Source organism: Rissa tridactyla, chromosome 7 (assembly GCF_028500815.1).
Source record: "Rissa tridactyla isolate bRisTri1 chromosome 7, bRisTri1.patW.cur.20221130, whole genome shotgun sequence".
In the NCBI taxonomy this organism is placed as follows: Eukaryota; Metazoa; Chordata; class Aves; order Charadriiformes; family Laridae; genus Rissa; species Rissa tridactyla.
Genome location: NC_071472.1, coordinates 25,776,599 through 25,798,610, shown reverse-complemented (window position 1 = coordinate 25,798,610; position 22,012 = coordinate 25,776,599). Strand labels below are relative to the sequence as shown.

General features: G+C 46.0%; 1 protein-coding gene across 2 annotated transcripts; it reads right to left on the bottom strand.

Moving 5' to 3' along the window:
• Nucleotides 1–4,903: 4,903 nt before the first annotated feature.
• Nucleotides 4,904–14,797, bottom strand: CDCA7 (cell division cycle associated 7). Of its 2 annotated transcripts, none has more exons than XM_054210224.1 (10): nt 14,717–14,797; nt 12,963–13,088; nt 12,449–12,559; nt 10,648–10,899; nt 10,174–10,251; nt 9,260–9,448; nt 8,679–8,819; nt 8,171–8,320; nt 7,430–7,566; nt 4,904–7,113 (listed from the first exon to the last, which is right to left on the bottom strand). In XM_054210224.1, exons 1-10 carry the CDS (start codon nt 14,735–14,737, stop codon nt 7,083–7,085), a joined length of 1,236 nt encoding a protein of 411 aa, XP_054066199.1. In that variant the 5' UTR covers nt 14,738–14,797; the 3' UTR covers nt 4,904–7,082. The 2 variants fall into 2 exon arrangements, with proteins under 2 accessions (XP_054066199.1, XP_054066200.1); XM_054210225.1 differs by lacking the exon at nt 14,717–14,797 and adding an exon at nt 13,905–14,070.
• Between the last annotated feature and the right edge of the window lie 7,215 nt (nt 14,798–22,012).

Sequence of the window (22,012 nt, the reverse complement as noted above, 5' to 3'; positions counted from 1 at the left end):
TTTCTGACTCACCAACACGCAACTTTTCACCCTTACACATTACCTCTAAGCAAACAGCAGGCAATTAACTCTACAGAGGACCTTAGGACTAGATCCACTTTAGCTGCTGCTTCACTCCATAGCCTCTGTGTTCCATGAGACTTATCATTTGCTCTCGTGAAGTCCCTTTAGCACCCGAGTTTCTGTTGTGACAGATGCGATGCCACCTCAGTCTCACCAACGCTGGCTGATGAATACCTGTGCTTCCAGATCGGATGTGGAAGAAAACACAACCTCCCTCATCTTACTACCCATGGGATTTGGTGGCACTTCCTGAATGATCCTTGCATGAAGAGCAACTATAAGACAGCTTCTGTTCCTCCTTTGTATTTTTGGTGCTCCTTGTCCCAGAAACACACTAACCACAGCACTGCAGAGCTCGGTACAACTACAGGTAAAAGTAATAGTAACAGCGCCCTGCGCTGCTGTGGTCTGACACCTCCAGTACCTCGCTTCTACTCCAACGACTTTATTTTCTGAGGGATAAGGCCAACACGGTTTAGGTGCCAGGCAAACACCAAGAAAACATGCTCAGAAATTGAGGCAGAAAGAGGTTCAGGCGGTTTTTAACTGCAGGGAGGAGTTGAGTATTTCGTACAAACCAAGCCATTTATCATAGGGACTTCTGAGAATCGCTTTTACAAAATTCCGTGTCTTCTTACGTATTGTACAGCAAGCCATGGCATACCAGAAGGAGCACGGGAGCTCCATCAAGGCTGGCTGTTTCACTAGATAGCAGGGAACCCTAAGATCTGGTAGGAATCACATCTCCTTGTGGATCCCAACATGTTAGAAGCATAATGCCATAGTACAGGGGAAAACAGAAGCTAGATTTCAGCAGTCAGGCTTAATTAGAAAGTCAGCTAAGCCTGGTATCCTCAGAACTGAAAAAAAACCCCAGATGCTAGACATGAGCTTTTGGAAACTGGAAAAACAGGTAGGAAGAAAGAAAATGGTACCCAATAGATTGCAATACTCTCAACTCCCTTGCTTCAGCTATAATGCATAATATACTTAATAGCGAGTATGTCGACGAAATAGACTGACGGTGCTTGCAAGGAGAAAGAGTGTGTATCTCCAGTCTCTGCTTAGAAGGCACACAGGGAAAAAGGAAAAAAAAAAAAAGAAGAAAAAAGCATTATACCTTGCTGAGGGTAAGTCTGCAGGTCTCGATGAAAATTAATCGTAATCATGTTAAGCACATTCAATCGTTAATTTTTTCTAAAGCAGGCTCTAGCTATGTGGGTGAATGGGATTTTGGTCTTAGAGCTGCAGAAAGAGTGACTTGTTTAAGATCACACCAAAAGGCTTTGACAGAACGCCATATCTGTGTGCTGCAACGGGCACACAGATACCATGTACACTGGTATATTTTTATTTACTGGAGATACCTCAGAGCCTTGTAGTGCAGAGGCTGTTTTCTAGCCACAGCAACCATTTAAAAGCTAGAAGTTACTTCTGCCAGAGAAAACTGGGATTACATCAAAGCAGCTCAGTTCCTCACAACAAAACTCTGTGCTTGATTTCCAATCCCAAAATTGTAACATCGCAACTTTTTCGTAAGAATTAAATGGCAACAGAAATAAAGGGGGAAGAAAAGCTTTTACAGTGTTAACTCTCCACGGCAGGAGGAAGCCAGCATGGGCATTGAGCTCGGCACACTCATCCCCTTCTCCCTGCTGAAAGGGACACAAAAAGAACTCTGGCTAAGCATTTATTTTTCTGCTAATGTGAAAGTTTTCTTTTAAAGAGGAAGCAGATTGAACAGAGCACGAGAAAAGAATTTGACTCTGGCTTATTTCCAAAGGGTTTTTTTTTTTTCCTGATGATTCACTATTATCACTTGTATTCACATTACAACTATCCTCAAAAAGAAATACCCAAAACCAAAATGAACTCCCCCCTACACCCAACAACAAAAAACCTGTGCCACAAAAGCACTAAGAAATAGGATCTTTCCTACTGCTAAATTCTGCTAATAAGCTATAGAAGAAGAGACTCACATAAGATAAGAGTGCCTATGCTCATTCACGTTTGAGTAGTAACATAGCTAAGCCTCTAGATCTGGAACTTTAGAGCACATCTAAAGATGGCAAATCTCCGAGGTATTAAGCAAAATGGTTGACACTAATTGAACTTCAGGTTTTACTTCAGCTATATAATAAAATAGAAAACGCCTAAATATGTCTGAAGTCTAAAATGTTTAAATTTTTAGTATCGTCTTTCTAGTCGTTTTATTTTCAAACGGGAGTCTGGATGTTCAGAGAGGAGATATAACTGCCAATTCTCTGAAAACACGAACAAGACGAATTTTTATGTTTGTGGGAGCCCTCTCACCCTCAGCCCCGGTGGCAGTCAATTGTCAATGCCCAGTTTATGTAGCAATTCACCAACGTACCGCTTTTACATGGGCATTCAAGCTAAAAGGAGGTAAAGCACGGCCAAAAGGAGTGCTGGTAGGATTACCTTGTTAGTCTGTACGTGATTAAAAGAAAACGATGCTTGCCATATAGGCTTCTGTTACTTACACCTCGACGCAACCTAGCACACAATTTCATTCTCCCTGCCTGCAATGACATTAACAGACGGGTAAAAATACAAAGCTAACTTGAGCCCAAACACAAATCTATCATTTCAGTAAAGTTTTGTTGCCGTTTTCAGGAGCGGATGTAAGTTTTACCTGCAGACATACTCCGGGGGAAAGGTTGTACGAGTAGAGCTCAACCCAGCAGGATCTACAGTTCAACTGATTTTTTTTCTAGTTGAAGTGATCAGCACAATTACCGCTGCAGTACTACTAATAAAAGACAGTTGCAGTGCCTTCTTACCCCATCCTGATCGTACCATGATTTCTGGCTTATTTTTTTTTTTCACGTAACAGAACCGTCTGCCCTCCTTGCAACCACAGCTGGATCAATCCTAGCTGGAAGAAAGCCTGTACCAAAGAGCAGCAAGCAGATCTTGTTTAATATGACTGTAGCCCTATGCTCTAGACATATTTTCACAAAAAACACAACATCTACAACTTCTTATAAGTATCAGTCATAATAGGATTCCTAATTCCCCCTCACCTCTCAGGACTCCTACCACTAATCATTACATTTTTGGGTTCAAACGTACAATCCCCCTCCCATTTGCCACCCCTACCCCAAAGGGTTTGTGGTTTTTGACACCCATCTAGGAGCCCCAGGCTTATTAACTGGAAGAAGGGCGAGACCCAAGCATGAAAGGGTGATGCTGTCCTCAACATTCGGAGCCCACACACTCATGTACGCCTATGACACAGCCCAGCATTCCCTGATTGCTGGTGTTTAGGACCCCATAGACCGGCCAGCCTATACTTGAGAGAGAAAGGCATATCATTTCACTCACTTTCAGTTGCGAGGCCAAGAACCTGAAAGAACAGCAGGCAGCATTTCCAAAATCTCCACACCAGCTTATGCCATTAGCCATGCAAGAGCTGTGGTAGCAAAAAGCCGAAGAGAACAAACTGGCTTATGCCAGCAGAGGTCAGTGGGTGACTCTCTTGCCAAATGTTTCAGATGCACATTGTGCGTTACAGATAACATCTCAATGTCAGCTATATTCCCTCATCCTGGAACACTGAAAGCCATGCTTTGACCAGATGCAACCATTTTGCCCTTTTTGATCCCGTTAGCCTACCTGAGCAAATGATGCTGTTGCTTTGTTACGTTATTATCTCCTTGCTTTTCTCTTCAAAACAATGTTCTAGGTGTCTGGCAGACAAAATAAAGGTACATTAGCCCATAAGGTTAGGAAGGGAGAGGGGGAAATTCCCAAAGCTAATGCCTATTTTTAAAATTTCCATTGCAGCTCCCTACACTAGCGTAGCTGGTTAAGTGGCTGAGTGTTGCTCTGGAATGTCAACCTGTGAAGCCACACTTCAATGCTATTTTGTTTAGTGGCCAGCCCAGCCCAGCCCAAACCACAACACAGATAGAAGCCATGAGCTCTTTAAATACTTATCAAGTTAACATCAACAGTACTTAAGTAGCCACGGTACAGAGGCTCAGGGGAAAAAGGTGTATTGAGACACCTCAAAAATCATCATGTAAACCATGAACTAACACAGTACACTATTACGTACAAATTTATTCTCACATCGCCAGCACTGGGATGAAAGGCAACGCATCTAAACAAAGCTTTTAGGTGAGAGTAAGGACCTGAGGATTTTAGCAGCAGAGCGTACCTGGGGGCTGATCAGTCACTCTGCTCCATCACTTCTTTCCTGTTTCCTCTCTCGTTACAGGTTGTCTTTGTGTGATCTTCTGCCAGAGTCTCATCTAACTCCTCTCTCTCGACCCAGCTATGCTGATGCCAAAGCAAACAGCCCAAGTATCAAAAACAGTCTTCAGCACTGTCAGCCTGCAATCAGGGCCCCCCACCTAATTCTCTGCTCCAGCACAGAGCTCCCAACTTACAATACATATACAGTGGCAGGCACCTGACTTCAATTTGTCTCAAATGATAATATGCTCCTCATCCTTCTCAGCTCAAGATGTAGGCACCTAGTTTAAAAAAAACTTAGGAAAAAAAAAAAAGCAGAAAGGTAAGCACATAGAACATGCACTTATAGTGTGTATCTGGCCTGAACTCGGCACCTATATACTTCTACCCTCACAGGTTAGTCACCTGGTACCAAACAATTCAATGCAAGCAGCACGAACCTCAGAGCAAGGCTGGTTTGGGGACACACAGCTGGGGAGAGAACGATGTCCCGGTCCCACTGCTCCCCCAGGGAACAACCCGCTCCTTCACTTCACAACAGAAGTTTACCTGAAAGGTGGTAAGGTCAAAGTACAGCTCTAATGAGCTTTTTTAAAAAACAGTGAAGAGGCAGAAATTCTAACCCAGAACATTTTTATTTTCAAAATAAAAAAAAAACTTTATACAGAACATTGTAGATCTGAGTAAATCTAAATACAGCAGTCTCTGTGATAGGACGCGAGGGTTCACTGTTACCACAGTCCTTTCATGCTCTAGCAATCAGAAGGCAAGCCCAGCAATTTGAAAAAAAAATTTTATTTTTATTTTAAAAATTGTTCTTCTCTGTCAGAACATGTATTTCTAGAGTTCCTGCTTCATGAAATGTACCCAGAGGGTAGAACACCCTCCGCCTCACATTGCACAGCTATTCACACTGTAAAACCAGACAAAGAGAGGACAGGAGATTTTCAAGAGAATAGATGATTTATGAAACAGAACTGCAAGTCTGAGACATAAATATCTTTTGTTTCTAAACTCCTCTCTCCGCCCCTCCCACACACACTGATGTCATTCCCAGAAAGGTATAAACTGTGGATCGTTATGCATACACACAGTGCAAATACTGTGCAGAGAAGTCAATAAAATACCAGTGCTCAATAAAAGCAAGTTGATTCTTCTACTATTCAACTGTACATTATTTATAACATCGCATTCTAAATCCTATACAAAACTTATACAGTAGTTTCCATAACCAAACTAAGTGCATTTATACACTTTGTGGTTCGGTTCTCCAGGTGCAATTTTCATGGCACCTTTTTTTCTACAGCACTGAGTACACAAGACCCCATCCACAACACAGCACATTAGAATTCTTCTGCTCCATTTTTGCTGTATTCATGCTTCATTAATGACATCACGCGCAATATCCTTCTACAATCATGCGGAGCCAGATACAGAAATACGGCCGGACAGTTAAGGAGGAGACCACAGCACTAACCACATTTCTAAGTGCTCACAAACTGCTTGCAACCCATTACATCTCCCTTTTTATTTATTTTTAAAAGCCTTTTTGATGAGGCAATCGTTCTTCCTCATCTGTTACTACAACAGGGGTGTTTCTTGAGAACATTATCTATTTACATTTATGCTGCTCTATGCAACTGGAAGAATAATTCTCTTTAAGCTGAACTGGAGCTTAGAAAGCCCTTGTTTTTTTTTTTTTTTTTTTTAAAGTAAAAAAATTCAGGTTTCTGATTCCAGTGACTGTTTCTCATTGCCCTTTTTCTTGATAACCAAATTCAACAAGTTACCATCTTTCACCAACTTGTACTTGGCCAATAGCCACAGGAACTGCTACTCCTCTATGTAACCAGGCCCTGGTCTGGAGGCATCCCTCTTCCCCAGGACCAGCGCCGATTCTGCAAAGCAGCAGTTCTGCAGCTGCAGCAAGAGCAGGGAGAAGAGAACCCACAAAACTAGTAATTTAACAAAGGGTACATTCTGGTTTTGACAGAGTGGTCACTCCACAATGTATACCAGTACGTTCACATCAGTGGCATCACTACGCAATGCTAGTGCTGGTGCTGGGGAAGCTTTCAGCAGTGACCTCCTCATCTGAGAAAAAGTGCCACCCCCACCTGCTTCTGCTGCAGCTTTTAAGTCACTTGGAGAATCTCCCTTGAAATGGCCAATGCGCACTTTGAGTACTCTATAAAACCAAATATTAGTGCTTGGAGACTGCTCAGCTGCAACTAGGGCTTCCTTTTTGAACTTAAGAATGTGTTGTTGTCTTAGATAATTCTTAGCTTCTAAATGATCATTTATAGAAAGAGTCTATACTGCAGCAGAAGTCGGCCTGGAGTTAAGCACATACCTTTCCCTGCTTGGTTCTGCAGGGAACGCCACCTGAATTTTCAGAACTTCTATATCTTTTTGTGATCAACTTCAAACCATAAATACACCTGCAGCACAGATGAATAGAGCATGAATAGAGCATGAATAGAACTCTAATGGCTTAAAGCCCCATCTCCTTTCAGGAAAGAAAAAAAAGTTATTGGCATGAAAGCAAGGACTGATGCTATCTGATTTGCAAAGTTGTTTAAAAAGAAAACAATGGCCTGTGGGCAAAGACCTTCATTAAACAGCTTTCCCAAGTATGATTTGCACTGAGATAAGTGAAAGTTCTTTATCCTTTTTTACCCAAAAGGGGAGAGAAGGAAGGCACTGGCTTTGTGATCTCATTTGATTAAACAATCCACTGTAGGCAGTAATATGACATTAGTGAAAGAGTACGTAATCTAACGGCAGTCACGGCTTCAGTCTTCCATTCCGAGTTCTTGTTTCAGACTGAAAGACAAGTAGAAACACGAGTTAGCTTGTAGCAAAACACTCTTTGGAAACTCTTTAGATAAATTAGCGGAAGCCCTGACAATAAACACAGCTGAAGTTGAGAGCCAAAGACAGAATGGATGTGCCACTTGTTTTGGGCAAGAACCAACACGTCAGAAAAATCATACGGGAAAATCTCAGATTCTAAAGGCAACATGGACTGATCTTGAGATTTACCTGACAAACCCGGATGTGTAAAGCTCCCGTCTCCTAGTTTGGAGCTACTTATCCCCCTTACAGCAAAGCCATGCCACTGACACACCACCATACTTACCTTTTCAAGTAGGCATGGACATTGTCATAGCCATGGTACTTGGCCAGATAGACCAGGACACCTGTAGCACATCGGCCATCTCTCTGTCTGCAGAAGCTACAGTTGCAGATTCCACGACACGGTGGGCACCTCCAGGTCTAAACAAAAGACAGACAACAAGCCTTTGTAACTGAACTGGAATGCCACGTGATTCACACCTGCAACTTAAAAGAAGGTCTGGCTCCACACTGAGTTCTGCAGCAAACATCAGCGCTGCAGAAGCTATCTAAACTTCTGTACAAGAATCAGTACATGAGCACAAATTCTTCAGTCTGTAAGGGACTAAACTCTCCTTCACCTGCCTTGCACGTAGCCACAGGAAGCACTTCACTCTGCCCAACTCCCGCACCACTTCCACAGCCCACAACAGCAGCACTTTGTCCACAATACAGTTCCTTTCCATAGGGCATTAAGCACTAATGCAAGGCAAAAGAAAACACTATTCTGATGCTCAAGTCTGAAAATATTTTGGCAGCTGCTCTGCTCTCACATTTTACCCCTGCAAATAAAGCTCTAGAAGTAGTAACTACAACGAGCTGTACACAACACAAGGTTCTGCGATTCAGTTTGAATCAAACCAGGACTGCGTTATGTACTACAGCGCTGTAAGGAGTTCTGCTGCTAAAACTCTTTTGCTGTGAGTAACCAATGCACCTCTCTGCTCAAGTTAAGCACAATAAAGCCAATCCAGAATTTTCTTACCGGATCCAGCAGCGCCGTTCTGACATCTTCCCCGTACCTATTGCGGAGGCACGGCCCACAGAACTGGCCCCGTACTCCTATACAATCAGGGTTACGACAATTTGTCTTGGTGTCTATGGTTTTTTGGCGGCACTGATGACAGGTGGATCCCTAAAACACAGGGAAAGTAGTTCAGGAAACAGGACATTAAAGATGGCTCTTTAGTTACCAAGAGTGTTTTAACATTGCATCTTCAGTGTCTGTTAATCACTTTCCTCAGCCGGTATCACCTAGGTACTACAGCTGCTCCAGGGTGAAAGCAAGCTAACTGGCTTGGTAAAGACCATTCTATAAATTCAGGGAAACAGAAGAGATGACATTTCAAGATCTCAGGCGTACGTCTCGCCAAAATCACATCCTTCCTCCCAGTGAGAGGGAGTCTGCTCTATTTGATGTTAAACCACAGCCAAGGAATAACAAGAAAACGACTTCACAGAGTATGCATTTCACAAAGTTGGAATATACTTACCATGGCCCTGTTATATACTTTATCTCTTGCAGATCCACAAATATTATTCAGCTCTTCTACTGTTATTTCCCCAACTGGGCGCACAATGTGTGGAAAAGCCATGGCACCACGGTGACCCCTCCTGGGAGTTCGGGCTTCATGCTGAATAATGAAGACACAATACTGTTAGCATTAGTTTCAGCAAAAACTCTACACAAACAAGGTGGGGATCTTCAAAGCAATGCCAAAGTCTCAAATACCCATCACATATTTAAAGAAAAGATACAGATCTGTACAAAGACATACGATACGGATGCAGCTTTAGCATGTTCTCTTGGATCTGTCACCTTCAAGGTGCAGAAATGCTACTGGATCTTGCTTAATTCCTGGCGGAGTGCAAGGAAGTGATTTTTCAAGGATAAGGCGGGAGGAAATGAAGAACACATACAACACGCTATTTTCTGTACTTCTTCCCAGGCCATAGCATACTCAGAATCTCGATGAACTCTATGAATTGCCCTGTATGAATTGCTGTTTTCTTGATGGAATGCAAAAGCACCTCATGATCAACCTGTAACAGGAGAAGTAGAGCCTTAACATACCTCCAGGAGTTCATCAGATATCTTTCTTCTTCTCACTAAGACGTAGCGGTCATCCTCTTCCTCTTCTGGCAAAGGAGTAGGAGGACCTTCAATCAGGGACCTGGATCTTGTGTGAGGCCGAGAACTTTGGTCTGGGTTCCTCCTCAAAGCACTTCTGGGCAATGAACGCCTTGGAAGTCGCTTTGGTCCCTGGTAAAGTTTAAAAGCCCCTAATGAAAACAGGCAAAACCCCAGACAGCTCCTGTCCCTACTATGAATTCCTCTCCCAAAAGATACGCCTTTCTTATGTCTTTCCTCCCCCTGTCCCAAATCACAAAACACAAGGTAAAAACATCTTAGGCAAATTCATCTTGGGCATTCTGCTGGCTGCAGAGAAATAGTGAAAAGCACATTTGTGTCCATGAAGGTTTAAAATACAATAATTCCCCCACGCAGCAGCAGAACCTGCATCTAAGAGGAGTTGTAACTTCTGGTGTTGTTCCCATCTTCACACAGCTAACAGGTAAAGTGGTCGATTCACAACCCAACCTTCTTAAAGGACCTAGTTAGGGCACATGTCCCGGTTTTTTCAAGGCTCCAAACTGACAGAATATTTAGGGTTGCGCTTCAAAGCCTGAGCTGCCCCCTTATCTCCAGCCTTTGTATAAATACATATTTACACAGCACCTTGTTTAGTTTTATTGGCCTGTGGAGACACCTAACTTTTATGAATTAATCTGTTCTGCTTTATACAGTGGCAAATCAAAAGAGAACTGCACAATGAGGACGCCTGTTTTAGAAAGCAATAAAATTCTGAACTGGACTTTGATTTACACGGTTTATTAAGGTGGTTTTTTTTTAATTGAGAGATGTTTTGTAATGTCAGAATTTGACTCTGAGAAATCTGAAGGCAAATATAATAAGTTTATACTTACTTGACTCACAGTTGGCAATGATTTTCTCCCACCAAAGATACCGGAAACATTTTGCAACTCGGCCATTAGTTTTGCAAGCTAACAAGGGAAAGAAAAAGGAAGCAGAGCCTTAAGAGGGTGTTTATGTGCTATTACAGACTATTAGATTAGGGTAATTGGCTAGAAGTACAATTACTTATAGGAAATGCAGTCACTCTTCAACTTTTTACTTTGATGTCTTATTTATGTTCTAGTGACTGCAAGTAATTTGAAAATGCTCAAACTAATATGTTTAAGTCCTATCCTTTAGACTTGCAGCCTATGGATTTTCACATGCCACTGGACATAAAATATCGCATTTAAATATCAGGAATGTAAATTCCTCTTAACGCATTCACATAATTCCCATTAGAGTTAATTTCAACAGCCAAAGAGGTTCCTTAAGAGTCAAGAAGGGAAGAAAGGGGGAACCCCGGGGAAACACTGAGTACTTGCCATTGCTTTGTTTTCCTTTATGTTTAAAGCTCTTTTTTCTAAAAACATAGCACCCTTTTCTTCAGAGTCAGAGTCTGAATCTGGATCAGGCATCAGATTTTCGGGAAGAGGTTCTATCTCATGCTTCCTCCTCTCGGATCTTCGAGGCGGAAACTTCATGGCTACTTTTAGAGGAAGAGCATATTTCTGCCTTCTCTGAGCGGCCTCACTTTCAGCACGTGTATCATTCTCCTCTGAATCCGATTCCAATTTCTGTTAACAAACCAGAATGGAAGCATATAAATCCAAGTGAGTTGCTCTGCAATTAAATACAGTTCAACAATATTTTGTTTGTGAGTGGTTAAAGAGGCTATCTGGCTAAAATCTAGACATCTGAATCTCTGGTCCTAGTGCTCTCACGTATTTCAGAGGGGGTGGGGGGAACATGGTAGAATGAGAGGGGGGCACGGGGATAAAAAACTCTCAGAGAGCGCCACACTCTGTACTCCCGCTCAAAACTCCCGCTGTATTCCCAACACATGCAAGAAAGGAGCTTGGTTTCAGCTGCAGCAGTCTCAGCTGTCGCTTGCAGGTCTAATAGCAAAGCAAGTTTGTGTGCGAATGTGAGAGAGAATTGCCTTCGAAGGGCTTGATTTTGCAACATATTGCATTTGGCTGTAAAAACGCCACTACACAGTTCTCAGCACAGGGCCAAACCCACATCTGTAAGCGGTCAAGGAGAGCCATCTCACAGTATCAATGATACGAAATGAGAACCTCCTTCCTTCTAGAGTCAGTCAATGAAATAATTATGAGTAAAATCCCAATATTTTCTTATCTTTGAATTCGCATGCCTCGCTTACAACTTTCGCAAGAACCAAGGGTTCGGTGAGGACAGAAATTAATTTCTTTAGTTAGAAGCCCATTTTGCAATAGGGTACGACTTTTAGGTTTAGACTCAATGAGAGAGTCTTATTTTGGTCAAAGGTAACAACAGGCTTCCTGCTTCATATACACAGACCAATCTCAAACGGTAATCCTTATTTGCACAGGGCTTTTATTAAACCAGGTATGTGGTTCTGGCTGCCCATTATGTGTAGTTATTGATTCCTTTTTCTTACATATCTATCCAGCTTTGTCTCCTACTTAATCTTTTTACTGTTGGGTATTATTTAACTTGGACACCTCCTCTTCCTATCAGACTTTTTTTTTTTCCTAGTTATTCCTCAGCACGTTCTGAAGTTACAACAAACCTATTTATGCCAAACATGGTATTACTTCTGTTGGTCTTTTTAAGCAATAAAACTGCTCTTGCACTGATGTCAAGGAAAAGCAGGAAAGCAGATTTCACCACCTATCACTATTTCTTTACTGCTGAAGAAGTACAGCATTTCCTGTTACACTGTCAGAGGGCAGGTCTGACGGCATGTCAATATACACAGAAATTTTTCTCGGGTTTGCCGGAGTCCATGGGCTAGCGTAACATTTCATGTTAGAGTCTAACAGAGTACCATCCAGCAAGGACGGTTTTAAGAGGTATTATATTTCAAAATCCTTAAGGCAGATTTTATTCTCAACTTGTAAAGCTCAGGACCTTGGGGGCTTTTTACAGAGACAAAAAGAAAATGAAACTATGGCTACTTAGACTGTACATTAAATAGTGTGCTGTACGTTACTGTATATGTACTGTACATTAAATAATGGACCATACATAAAATGATGCTTCTTCCTGACAACATTCGACTGAAGCTGCCATTATTTTTCAATTAATAGTGTCTAAGAATTTAAACTTAAAATTGCAAACTAAAATCAACTGTCTTACCAATGCATCTTGAATCTCATTTTCTGAAAAGCCACAGAAGGACTCATCATCAGAGGCTTCGTGAAAAATTTTTGCCAGTTCTTCTCTAATATCCGACCTAAACTTGCATTTCTATGAAGAATAAAATATCCTTTAACTGAAGTTGTACAGAAAATGACTCACATTTACAAGTGCAGTATAAGCAAATAGCTTTTTTAATAAAGAAAAAAAAAATAGTTAAGGCATTTAACAAGGGGTTTCAGAACCGCAGTTGCAAATTATCAGGCATGTTAGGTTAGGTGACATTTCAAAGGCTAGAATAAATAGCTAATCTGTTTCCAACAATTACCACCTAGAAGCACAAGCAAAGAGTGAAATGAAATTACAGCATATAGCATAGATTTATAACTACTATACAAAAACACAAGCAGAGCGAGCAGTTTTAATCGTGCACAAAACATTTACTAGCTTTACATTTTTGCAAGCTCTACTAGCACTGCACATTCAGTTTTATTTGGTCTTGTACTGTACTTACTGTGTTTGCAAAATTATCAGAACCAAAACTGTCACAACTGTCATCGGAGGATGAGGATGTTTCCATAGGAATCAGTTTCGTATTTCGGAACGCTGTTAAGTTTTTCCTTCCTGAAGAAGCTCGGCGCTGCAAATAGGACAATGGCAACACCATTAATAAGAGACCTACTGCAGCATACTAGCCTGTAAGAACATGCCTAAATTGAAGTTTAGGAGGTTTGATCATTTTAGGATGTTTAACTCTCTTGAATACAAGTCAGCAGAATTATCATCAGCCTTGAAATAATTCCCAAAGTTAGAAATGGGAATAGTTTCTGCTCTGGTACATTTCTGATCATTGTTATAGGTGAGTTTTGTTCAGTATTTAGAAATACTTGTTTTATGGAAACAGCCAAGTGGAAATATACACAAAAATGGTATCCTTCCCCACTCATTATAGACAATGCTGGGAAAAAAAGTACAAGTTCACAAATAGTACTAAGAAATCTGCTTTGATTTATTAATTATTTTTAGTTTGAGGCAAACACTGAATACGCTGCAGCTGTTAGGGAAAGGACTAAGGATCATACCCACGCAAAAGAGGAGCTTTGAAACAACTGCTGCAGACACAACAGCTTGCTGCTTTGTTAATTTTATTACCAGGTTGATCTACCTTTGTCGATGGGCTTCGGGTTTTCATTTCCCAGGGAATGTCTCTACCGGCCACGGCCCGTTTTACCTCCCCGGGGTGCCCCGAGGGCCAGGCCCGCTGCACCCACACCGGGACACTGCCCAGGCCGGGCACTCTAACCGCTGCCACCTCACGGGCCGAGACAAACCTTTTATAAATACGGTTTAAACAGCAACTAGCCAGAGCAGTTTGAGGACCTCCTACCCCCCCGCCCCAGCACGGTTCACCTCGTCGCTTCCCGCTGGGGCGGCACGGCAGCGCCCCGGGCCTTACCCCGGCTCCGCGGCCGCTGGCGAGGAACAGAACAAACGGCCCGGCCCGGCCACAGACACAAAAGGGGCCGTTCCTGGCCGCGGCTGGGGGAGCGCCCGGCCGGAGGAAGCCCGCCAGCACTGGGAAGCCCAGGCCGACACACCCGGGCTCGCCATCGCCACGCCAACATGCCGTCGCCCCCCTCCTCGGAAGCGGCCTCCGGCGGGCCCCAAACCCGGCCCGGGGTGGCTCTCCCCGCCTCCCGCTGAGGTGGGGCCGCCCCCTCCCCTCCACACACACCCCCACGCCCCGCGGGGCCGCCCCGCGGCCACCCACCTCCGCCCCGCTCCCCCGGGCTCCACGGCCACCAACCCCCGGCCGCGAAGTACCTTCCTCCCGGCCCAACGGCCGCCCTCGCGCCCTCCCCCCGGTCCCAACGGCGGCCAAGGCAGCTGCCAGGTGGAGCGCGGGGGCGCTGGGAGGATGGCGCCGGGCCCCCCGCCGAGCGCGGCTCCGAAGCTGGGCCCCCTGTCCCAGACAGGCGGGCGCGGGGGAGACCCGCCACCGCGGCGGGGCAGGAAGCCCGGGGCTGCCGGCCCAAGTGGCGGGGCTGCCCCCACATCGCTCCCCCTGGGTCGCCCGGCGAACCGCAGCCCCAAAGACTCGCCACGCCCGATCCCACCGGCCTCCCCGCAGCCCGGCTTGCCCCGTCCGTGAGACCTCCGCCACCCGGGAAAGCGCAGCCGCCCCCCCCCATCCCTGGGTCGCCAGAAGCGACCCACGAGGGTGCCGCGCCCCCGGGGACCCCTCCGCCCACGGCGGGCAGCGCTCACCTGCGGGCGCGACAGACCCATGCTGGCGGCGGCGAGGCGAGCACCCGGGAACTGAAGGTTCGCGCCAAAGCGGCTGGGACAGCGGGGGGCGGGGCCCGGCGGCGCCTTTCCCGCGCTGGCGCCCGCGTCCTGGCAGATGCAGCTGACACCCCCGCGGGACCGGGCACCCACCGTGCCCGGCTGGCGCCCGCTCCCCCACCTCTGCTGAGGATCTCGATCTCTCTCCCATGTTTCCCCCGGAGGGCTAGTGCGGGGCCCCCATTTTTATTTTTATTTTTTTCCTTTTGGCGGTGCGGAGTTTGTGGAGCTGCAAGGGCCTGGCCCTGTGGCGCGAAAACCTCCCGGCCGGAACGCCGCGGGGCTCGCGTGCCAGAGGGGAGGGGCGTGCGGGGGGCGTGGGGGGGCAGGGACCCCCGAGCGGAGGAGCCCACGTAGTCGCTTAACTCCTTCTTTTTAATTTATTTTTTTTTTAATTTTACATGCCGATCCTGGATTTGCGTCCGCCCCTCTGAAGCAGAACCCCAAAACGTGCCGGTTTTCGGGGGCGGGGAGGAGGGGAAGGGCGAAGGGGGGTTCTCCACGAAGGAGAAGCCCCCCCGGTCTGGGGCAGCCCCCGCGTACCCCCGCGACACCCCGCGCCCCGTGGGACCCCGCGTTTAGCAGCGGCTGCCGCGCAGTGTAGTGAAAGTGCACTTCATTAAAAGGAGAGTGAAAGTGCGGTTCGTTACCAGCTCCCCCGCAGGCCGCTCCCGGCGCGGGGCCGGCAGCCGTGGGGCCGCAGGTGGCACCGGTGCCCGCCGCCCCCTCGGGGCGCCCGGCGGCGCGACGGGTTTCAGCGAGAAGTTGTGGCGCGTTGCTCGTCGCAGAACGAAATAGGACTCGAAGGGGGGCCAGAAGAAGACAGGTCGTCGGCCATTGTAAACCGTTTTATGTAACGTTGGTAATAACGCATTAAATCACATACAGCCATTAAACACAGCAAAATAACCGCTGCGCCACCAGCATTTGGCAGCAATAGGAGCGGGAGCAATAATTCGGCAGCACTAGGAACGGGAGAAGCTCTGAAGAAGCTATATGGGATTTGTGGCCGGGGCGTTTGCTACGATGGCCCCTTTATCCTGCGGTTCGAGGGCTCGGTACCAGTGCGACCGTAGCTGCTCAGCGTTCCCACATGCCTCCCCGACAGCCGGCCGGTCCCGGTTGTGATGGGCAGGAGGGAGAGAGGCCCCACACACGCAGCTGCCGGAGGACCCGCGCCCCTGTAAAGGAAACCACAAATCATCCCTAAGCCAAAGCCTGTGAACGTGCTGCAGCACAATACAGTACAAGAGGCCTCGTGGAGGTTTTCTGTTTTCGGTGGGCGTTATTCTTCCTGCACGTGCTGCAATCTGCCGTGTAAAAGAATCTCCATTTTAAATAAGCCCGTAATTACATACTTACCTGCACCACCGGCTTCTCGGCGCACACACAAAAGCAGATGAACTAAACCCGGTTCTCTGGAGGCCAGACCACACTCAATTCCTCTCAATCCGCATTAGTGGAGAATTGCCACCCAGATGGTTTCCCACTGAGACAGCTCAGTTGGGAAGAGGGGGATATTTCTTGAATTTTGATGTAGTTTTACTTCATTCAGAAAAAAAAAAAATCTACAAATACTAGTTTACTTACATGGAAGAAGAGGTCCAGTTTCTCAACAGTAACAGCCCTTAACATCTTGAATCGTGATTATCAGGATTTTACTAGAAAAGTAGCCAACCTTCACAGCTTTTAAAAGCATCGCATGAAATGTGATGGAGTACTGATGGGGCTAGCTGAATCCATGCTTCATACTGCAGTTAATTTTCCATTTCATGCTTAATGGAACAGCATTCTTCAAACAACATATGTAGTCAAATTCCTTTAAAATTAATAGGCCAGAGCAGGGACTGTGTGGGGAAACCAGACAGGACATTTTAAAGCCATTTCGTGAACTGTATTTTGAGCTTTTTTTTTTTAATATGTGACAAGGAAATAATTTATTGAAAATTGTGTATGTCATCTCACTTATCTTACAGAGGGTTGGGGGAAAGAGGGCAGGAAAGGGAGAAGAGAAATGGGAAGTATGTGAAGGGCAGGGACTTCCCTTCCTAAGGTAGAGTGCAGGGTACCAGAAGATGAAGGTTTTGTCACTCGGGAGATGGCTGTTGTGACCTGTGCCCCTGCCATTTCCCCAGTTTTCATCTTCATGCCCTTTGCGCCCCTATTCTACCCCTGCAGGGCCCCGATGCCCCCAGTGGGTGGGCAGAACACACTTACTGACCGGCTTTACCATGACGGAAAAACTTTCTTGATGTTTGCGGAGATATCGGCATCACCACTGTCCTACATCCAGCTATTTACGATAGCTGAGGGCACGCAAAGCTGAACCCAGGTGAGCATCGCATTTTCAGCCACGCTTAACTCCAATTAGGCTAATGTGAGCGGAAGAAAACATCCCTGCCCATTCAGTCCCCCGCTCCAGGTCCTGCATGGCCTGTCCCATGCTACCAGCCTCTCTGTCTCCCCTGCTGCCCGGCTGTGGGGTGAGGTCACCCCTCAGGGCTCACGTGTCAGCAAAGATTGTATTTTATCAGCCGCTCCCAAGAAAATAGTCTCTTGAATTCTTGGCTTTCCCTGAAATGAGTTGTCAATACATGGTAGCGGCCCTGGGAAGACCCGCTAAGGGAATCGGCTGAAATTACAGAGGGGCGTGCAGTAGATTGAGCATGCGACACTTTCCACATCCGTCTAGGGGAATCAAAGTTGTTTACAAATCAGGAGCTTCAACCAGTAGCAAGAACACGGACCTCCAACAACAATAGCTCCATTGTCAGAAACAGTAAATGTGACATTTAGTTCCCCGGGACAAAGGACAAGCGCTGTCCTCCACGTCACCCCACAGATTTCGGCTGTCGGCATTGCAACGCAGCCTTTCTCTCTGGAAGAGGGACTCCTGCTGCCCCATCCCTGGCTCTCCTACACCCTTCCTATCTTAACTATGGACAACACAGTTTATGCTCTAGTTTCCCTTTTTTTAAAAAATAAATAAATAAATAAACCTTTCTACCTGCCTAAAATAGCATGTGGATACCTTAATTAATGTTTGTGTGATGCTAGTAATTATTGAGATGGGACTTGCACAGTAACACAGATGTATAGATTCAAGTATTTCAGTGGAAAGGGAGAGTTTGGATTCTCACAACCACAGAGTACCTGTAGCACGATGCAATAACACGTATCTTAGCTCCATAGAAAAGAATAAGATTGCAGCCACTAATGACAGTAATTAAAAATTTCTGTAAGAGCTGTCCAATCACCTCTTCATCTGAGCAAATTATAGTGTGTTATTGAAACCGTTAGTGCAGTAAAATGAAGCTAAAAACATTTTGCATTAAAATAATCAGACATTGATTTATGATGTAAATGGTAAATCGGTAACCTATAACACACACTAATTGTTTTTCTCTCCCTTGAAAGGTGTGTTTCTGTAAAAGATCTGATCAAGCATATGTATTTGTTCGCATGTCACCCTCCAGTGGCTAACGCTACTACACAAGACATAATAAGGTGTATAATAAGGGAACCTGCTATTGATTGCAACCCAGAAAGGACAGTTGTTCTTATACAGAAGCAGGAGGATGGCCACTTGGGGAGATTTAAGTAGAGTTAGATCTCTACAGGTTTGCTGGACACTAATTTTTATGAAGTACTTTTTTACTGTAAATACTTTGTCATTGTGCTCTGATAGGTAGAACCAGAGTTTGTACCATAAGTGTAAATACAAATATTTTGCATGGATAATCAGTTTATAGCTAAGACCAACTGTACCAGCTCCACAAAGCAATTAGTATCTTTTTCCTTTTTTCTCTCTCCAAGGAAAGATATATTTTCCCCTTTGAATTTAACAGGTTCGTGCTTTGTTCTAAGTTCCTTATTAATAAAGGCTGGGTGCAAATGCATCCTGCGTGTGGCATTGAAGGTGGTCATGTCTGATCCTATTTGATACCATGTTTCTTTGACAGACACTGGTGAGACCATAAAAATGGAAAGAATAAGAGAAGGAAAACCAAAGAAATAAACACAGCCCAGGGAGAGAAAAAGTGCGGTTGATAAATGCCTCTAGAAACCTATATTCATCAGCACACTAAGAGAATGGCTGAAATGTGGTCAGTTTTGATAGAAATCTTAATGATTATTCCAAGTATACGTCGTAGGAGATCATTTGGAGCCCAGAGCATTGTGATGCACATTATGGGAGTGTAATTATAATGCTCATTTGAGTGTCCTGTAGCCATTCCACAAAATGCGTAGCAAACAATGTTGATCAAAAGTAGCTGTTGTTGATATGCAGTAGCCACTTTTAAAAGCTCAAGATCCCAGCCCTTTCATTCTTGGGCTTTGATTTATATTTCCCTTTGAGAACACAAAATAGATTAAGTCACGTCATAAAGAAATTGCTTACAAAATTTTCTGCAAATGCATAGCTGTGGGAAACAGGAGGCTATCAGAAAATAATCAAAAATGCTTACTGTGGTCTGTTTTTTTGCCCTTTTATATAAGCTTTGCCACTCACTGCTTCTTTCTGAATGTTGATTTGCATTGCCTCCACCAGCCTTCGGCGAGATGGGGATGCTGGGAGAGGATGGGAGCGGGGGTACAGGCGGTGGCTTAATCTTCTCCCCAGGGACCCGTCTCCTGGCAGCTCCCTCAGGAGGGAGGGAGGGAGTGGGTGAGACAGGTAGAAAGCCTCCCCCGGAGCTTGCTACTTCTTGCCGGGGGCGTCCCCAGGGCACATCTCAAAGTTTCAGGTCCTTCTTGTGTTTTTTCACAGCATGAAAATGCCCGCTCTCTGATGCAGTGAGCTCTCACCTTGCTTGCAAAGGCAGGAAAATAAACGTTTATGTTGAAACCCAAGTATTTTAAGCCACTTCATTCTACATGGCCCAATGTTCGTGTCCATAGTGCAATGGCATCTGCAAAAACGCCTCATGTACCTTCTAGGAGGAGGCACCGACCCTCGGGGCAGGCGGGCGGCCGGGGCAGGAGCGGTGGGATGCGGCCGGGGGAGCATAGCTGATGCTGGGGTGGGAGCTGCGGAGAGAGGCCACAGGCTTTACCCCCGGCTCGCAGCCACCTGGGGCTGCTGCTGCCTCCCAGCGCTGTTCCTCTGGCCTCTGAGACGTTCATCTCAAATGCCCTGTATTTACACGTACTCAAACGTGATCCTGGGAGACCCTTATTAGTGTTATTGCCGTAATAGACTTCTCCTCCATAACCTCTAACTTTTTGCAACAAACTGGCTTGAACTGCTAAGCTTTGGCACTTCATTAGATAAGAAAATTATGTAAAAACCCTTCTATGGTGGACACATATACAGAATATAATTCTGTCAGATGTAATTTTCAGAGGTAGCACAGCTATTTGGTTCCATTTTAGTGATGTGAGATGTCAGGAGGTCTCTCAGTTTGGGGTTTTTCCACAATTACAAAAGCAACTGCCCGTCTTTCCCAGCCTAAAGTAATAATAATAATAATAATTAGGTCAAAGCTCATTCTCTAGCACAATGAAAAAAATCAAGTGCTTATCTTTGATGCACAGTCCAGTATTCTTGGCAGCAAGTTTATAGAAAATCTTAAAATACTTGGAGTTTAAGCCTCAGCAGCATCGGCAGAGCTGGAGAGGAGGACAGTGGTAAGGGGTGCCCCAGCCGGGGGCTGTTGCTCTGAGCAAGGAGGGAGGGGGCATGCAGAGGGTTTGGGCAACTTCTACTCCTTAAATGAGCTCAGCAAGCTGCCAGATTGTGGTCAGCGTATGGGGTTTTGTTGTTGCTGTCAGACGTGGCCAACTGCTAGAAAATAATCAGTGGGAGCAGGTCAAAAAGAGCAAAACTGCGGTAGCAAATATTTTCTTTAAAAACTAAACAATGTCCAAAACCACCCATCCCTGTTTCACGCCGATGCCAATGGCAGCGCCTGGGGGGAGGCATGACCGGGTGCTCTCCCCTCCCAGCTGAACAGGAACTGGGTTTGCTTTCTCTAGCATTTCACGGAAATAATCAACCAGCAGCAACGACACCCATGAAACCCAGCCCTGAAAACCACCATTCCTGCGGGCACGGCAGGGTTTTTTCCACTGGTATGGTGTCACTGAGATCCGTGTGCAGATGGGGAGACAGCGGGGCCACTGGCGTCCCTTTTGGTACAGGCAGGTCACAGCAGCATCAGCGCAGAATGACCAGGTCCCATGGTCACCCCACCACACCTGGTTGGTATGACCAGGTCCCCCCCAGCACAGGTGTACAGCGCACCGTGGTGGCAGTCGGACTGGCTGAATCCCTGGCAGCCGCATTCCACAGCGAAAGGGGGTCAGACGGCCTCCCCATCTCCCCTCTCTGACCGTTACTTCTGTTTATCTTCCCGATGAGCACGGTGCAGGCGTAATGTTTCAGCGCGTGCTTTGAAATCAATATATGAGGCCAAAGCAACAACTAGAAATGTTGCAAGAGAGAGATTACAGCGCTGCCCGAGTCAGTCACTGAGCTGGGTGAAATTCCTGCCCAGGCCATAAAAAGTGACCTCTGCAGCTCCGGGATGGATTGACGGTTTACTCATGTCACAAAGGGTTAGGCTGAGGAACAGCCTGGGGTTGTTTATGATTTTGGGCCCCCTTGGACTGTTCAGTGGGCTGTCACCTCTGCAACAGTCATCCTGCTGTGAATTTGCAAAAGGCTGTGTGGGAAAAGAAGAGGCTTGTGCAAGGTCTTGAGCTGGCACATGGGTTACTCTGCCATTTCATCCTCTCCCCACCTGGGCAAAAGCCCTCTGAGCATCCCTCCCCCTTTCGGAGATGCCGTTGGCTCTGCCGAGCCAGCTGCATGCGGGCAGCCCCCCCTCAAGCCCTGGCTGCATGTGAACAAAAGCAGTCTGTGTTTGCTGAACCAGGCAATGTTTTTGCTCCAGGGAGTCTTATATTCACATGCTGCCTGCTATGCTCAGGAGCAGTGTCACAGGCGCTGGAAATGCTGGCTGGTTTGCTGCAGAGCAGCACGCGTGTCCCTGACCCGCAGGACACAGGGAACACGCGCCCGAAGAGCACGGTTGCTTGGCCCCTTCCCCGTGCAGCACCGTGCCAGGCTGCTGGGCTGGCTGTTGGTCCCCAGGACACTTGCCTCTTACGACCAGTCCCTCTGATGGTAGCGGGACTTCCCCAGCACTGCTGTGGAAATTTGTGTACTTAGGAAACCAATATCCACCAGGATCAGACCCAGCTCTGAGACAC

Bases quoted from the DNA above. Each gene is read 5' to 3' on its own strand.
- CDCA7 (XM_054210224.1), bottom strand. From the start codon at position 14,737: ATGGGTCTGTCGCGCCCGCAG. The intron at 10,900-12,448 runs GTAAGACAGTTG...GTTTGTTAACAG, and splicing joins ATGAGATTCAAGATGCATTG to AAATTGGAATCGGATTCAGA. The intron at 7,114-7,429 runs GTAAGTATGGTG...CTTGTCTTTCAG, and splicing joins GTCCATGCCTACTTGAAAAG to TCTGAAACAAGAACTCGGAA.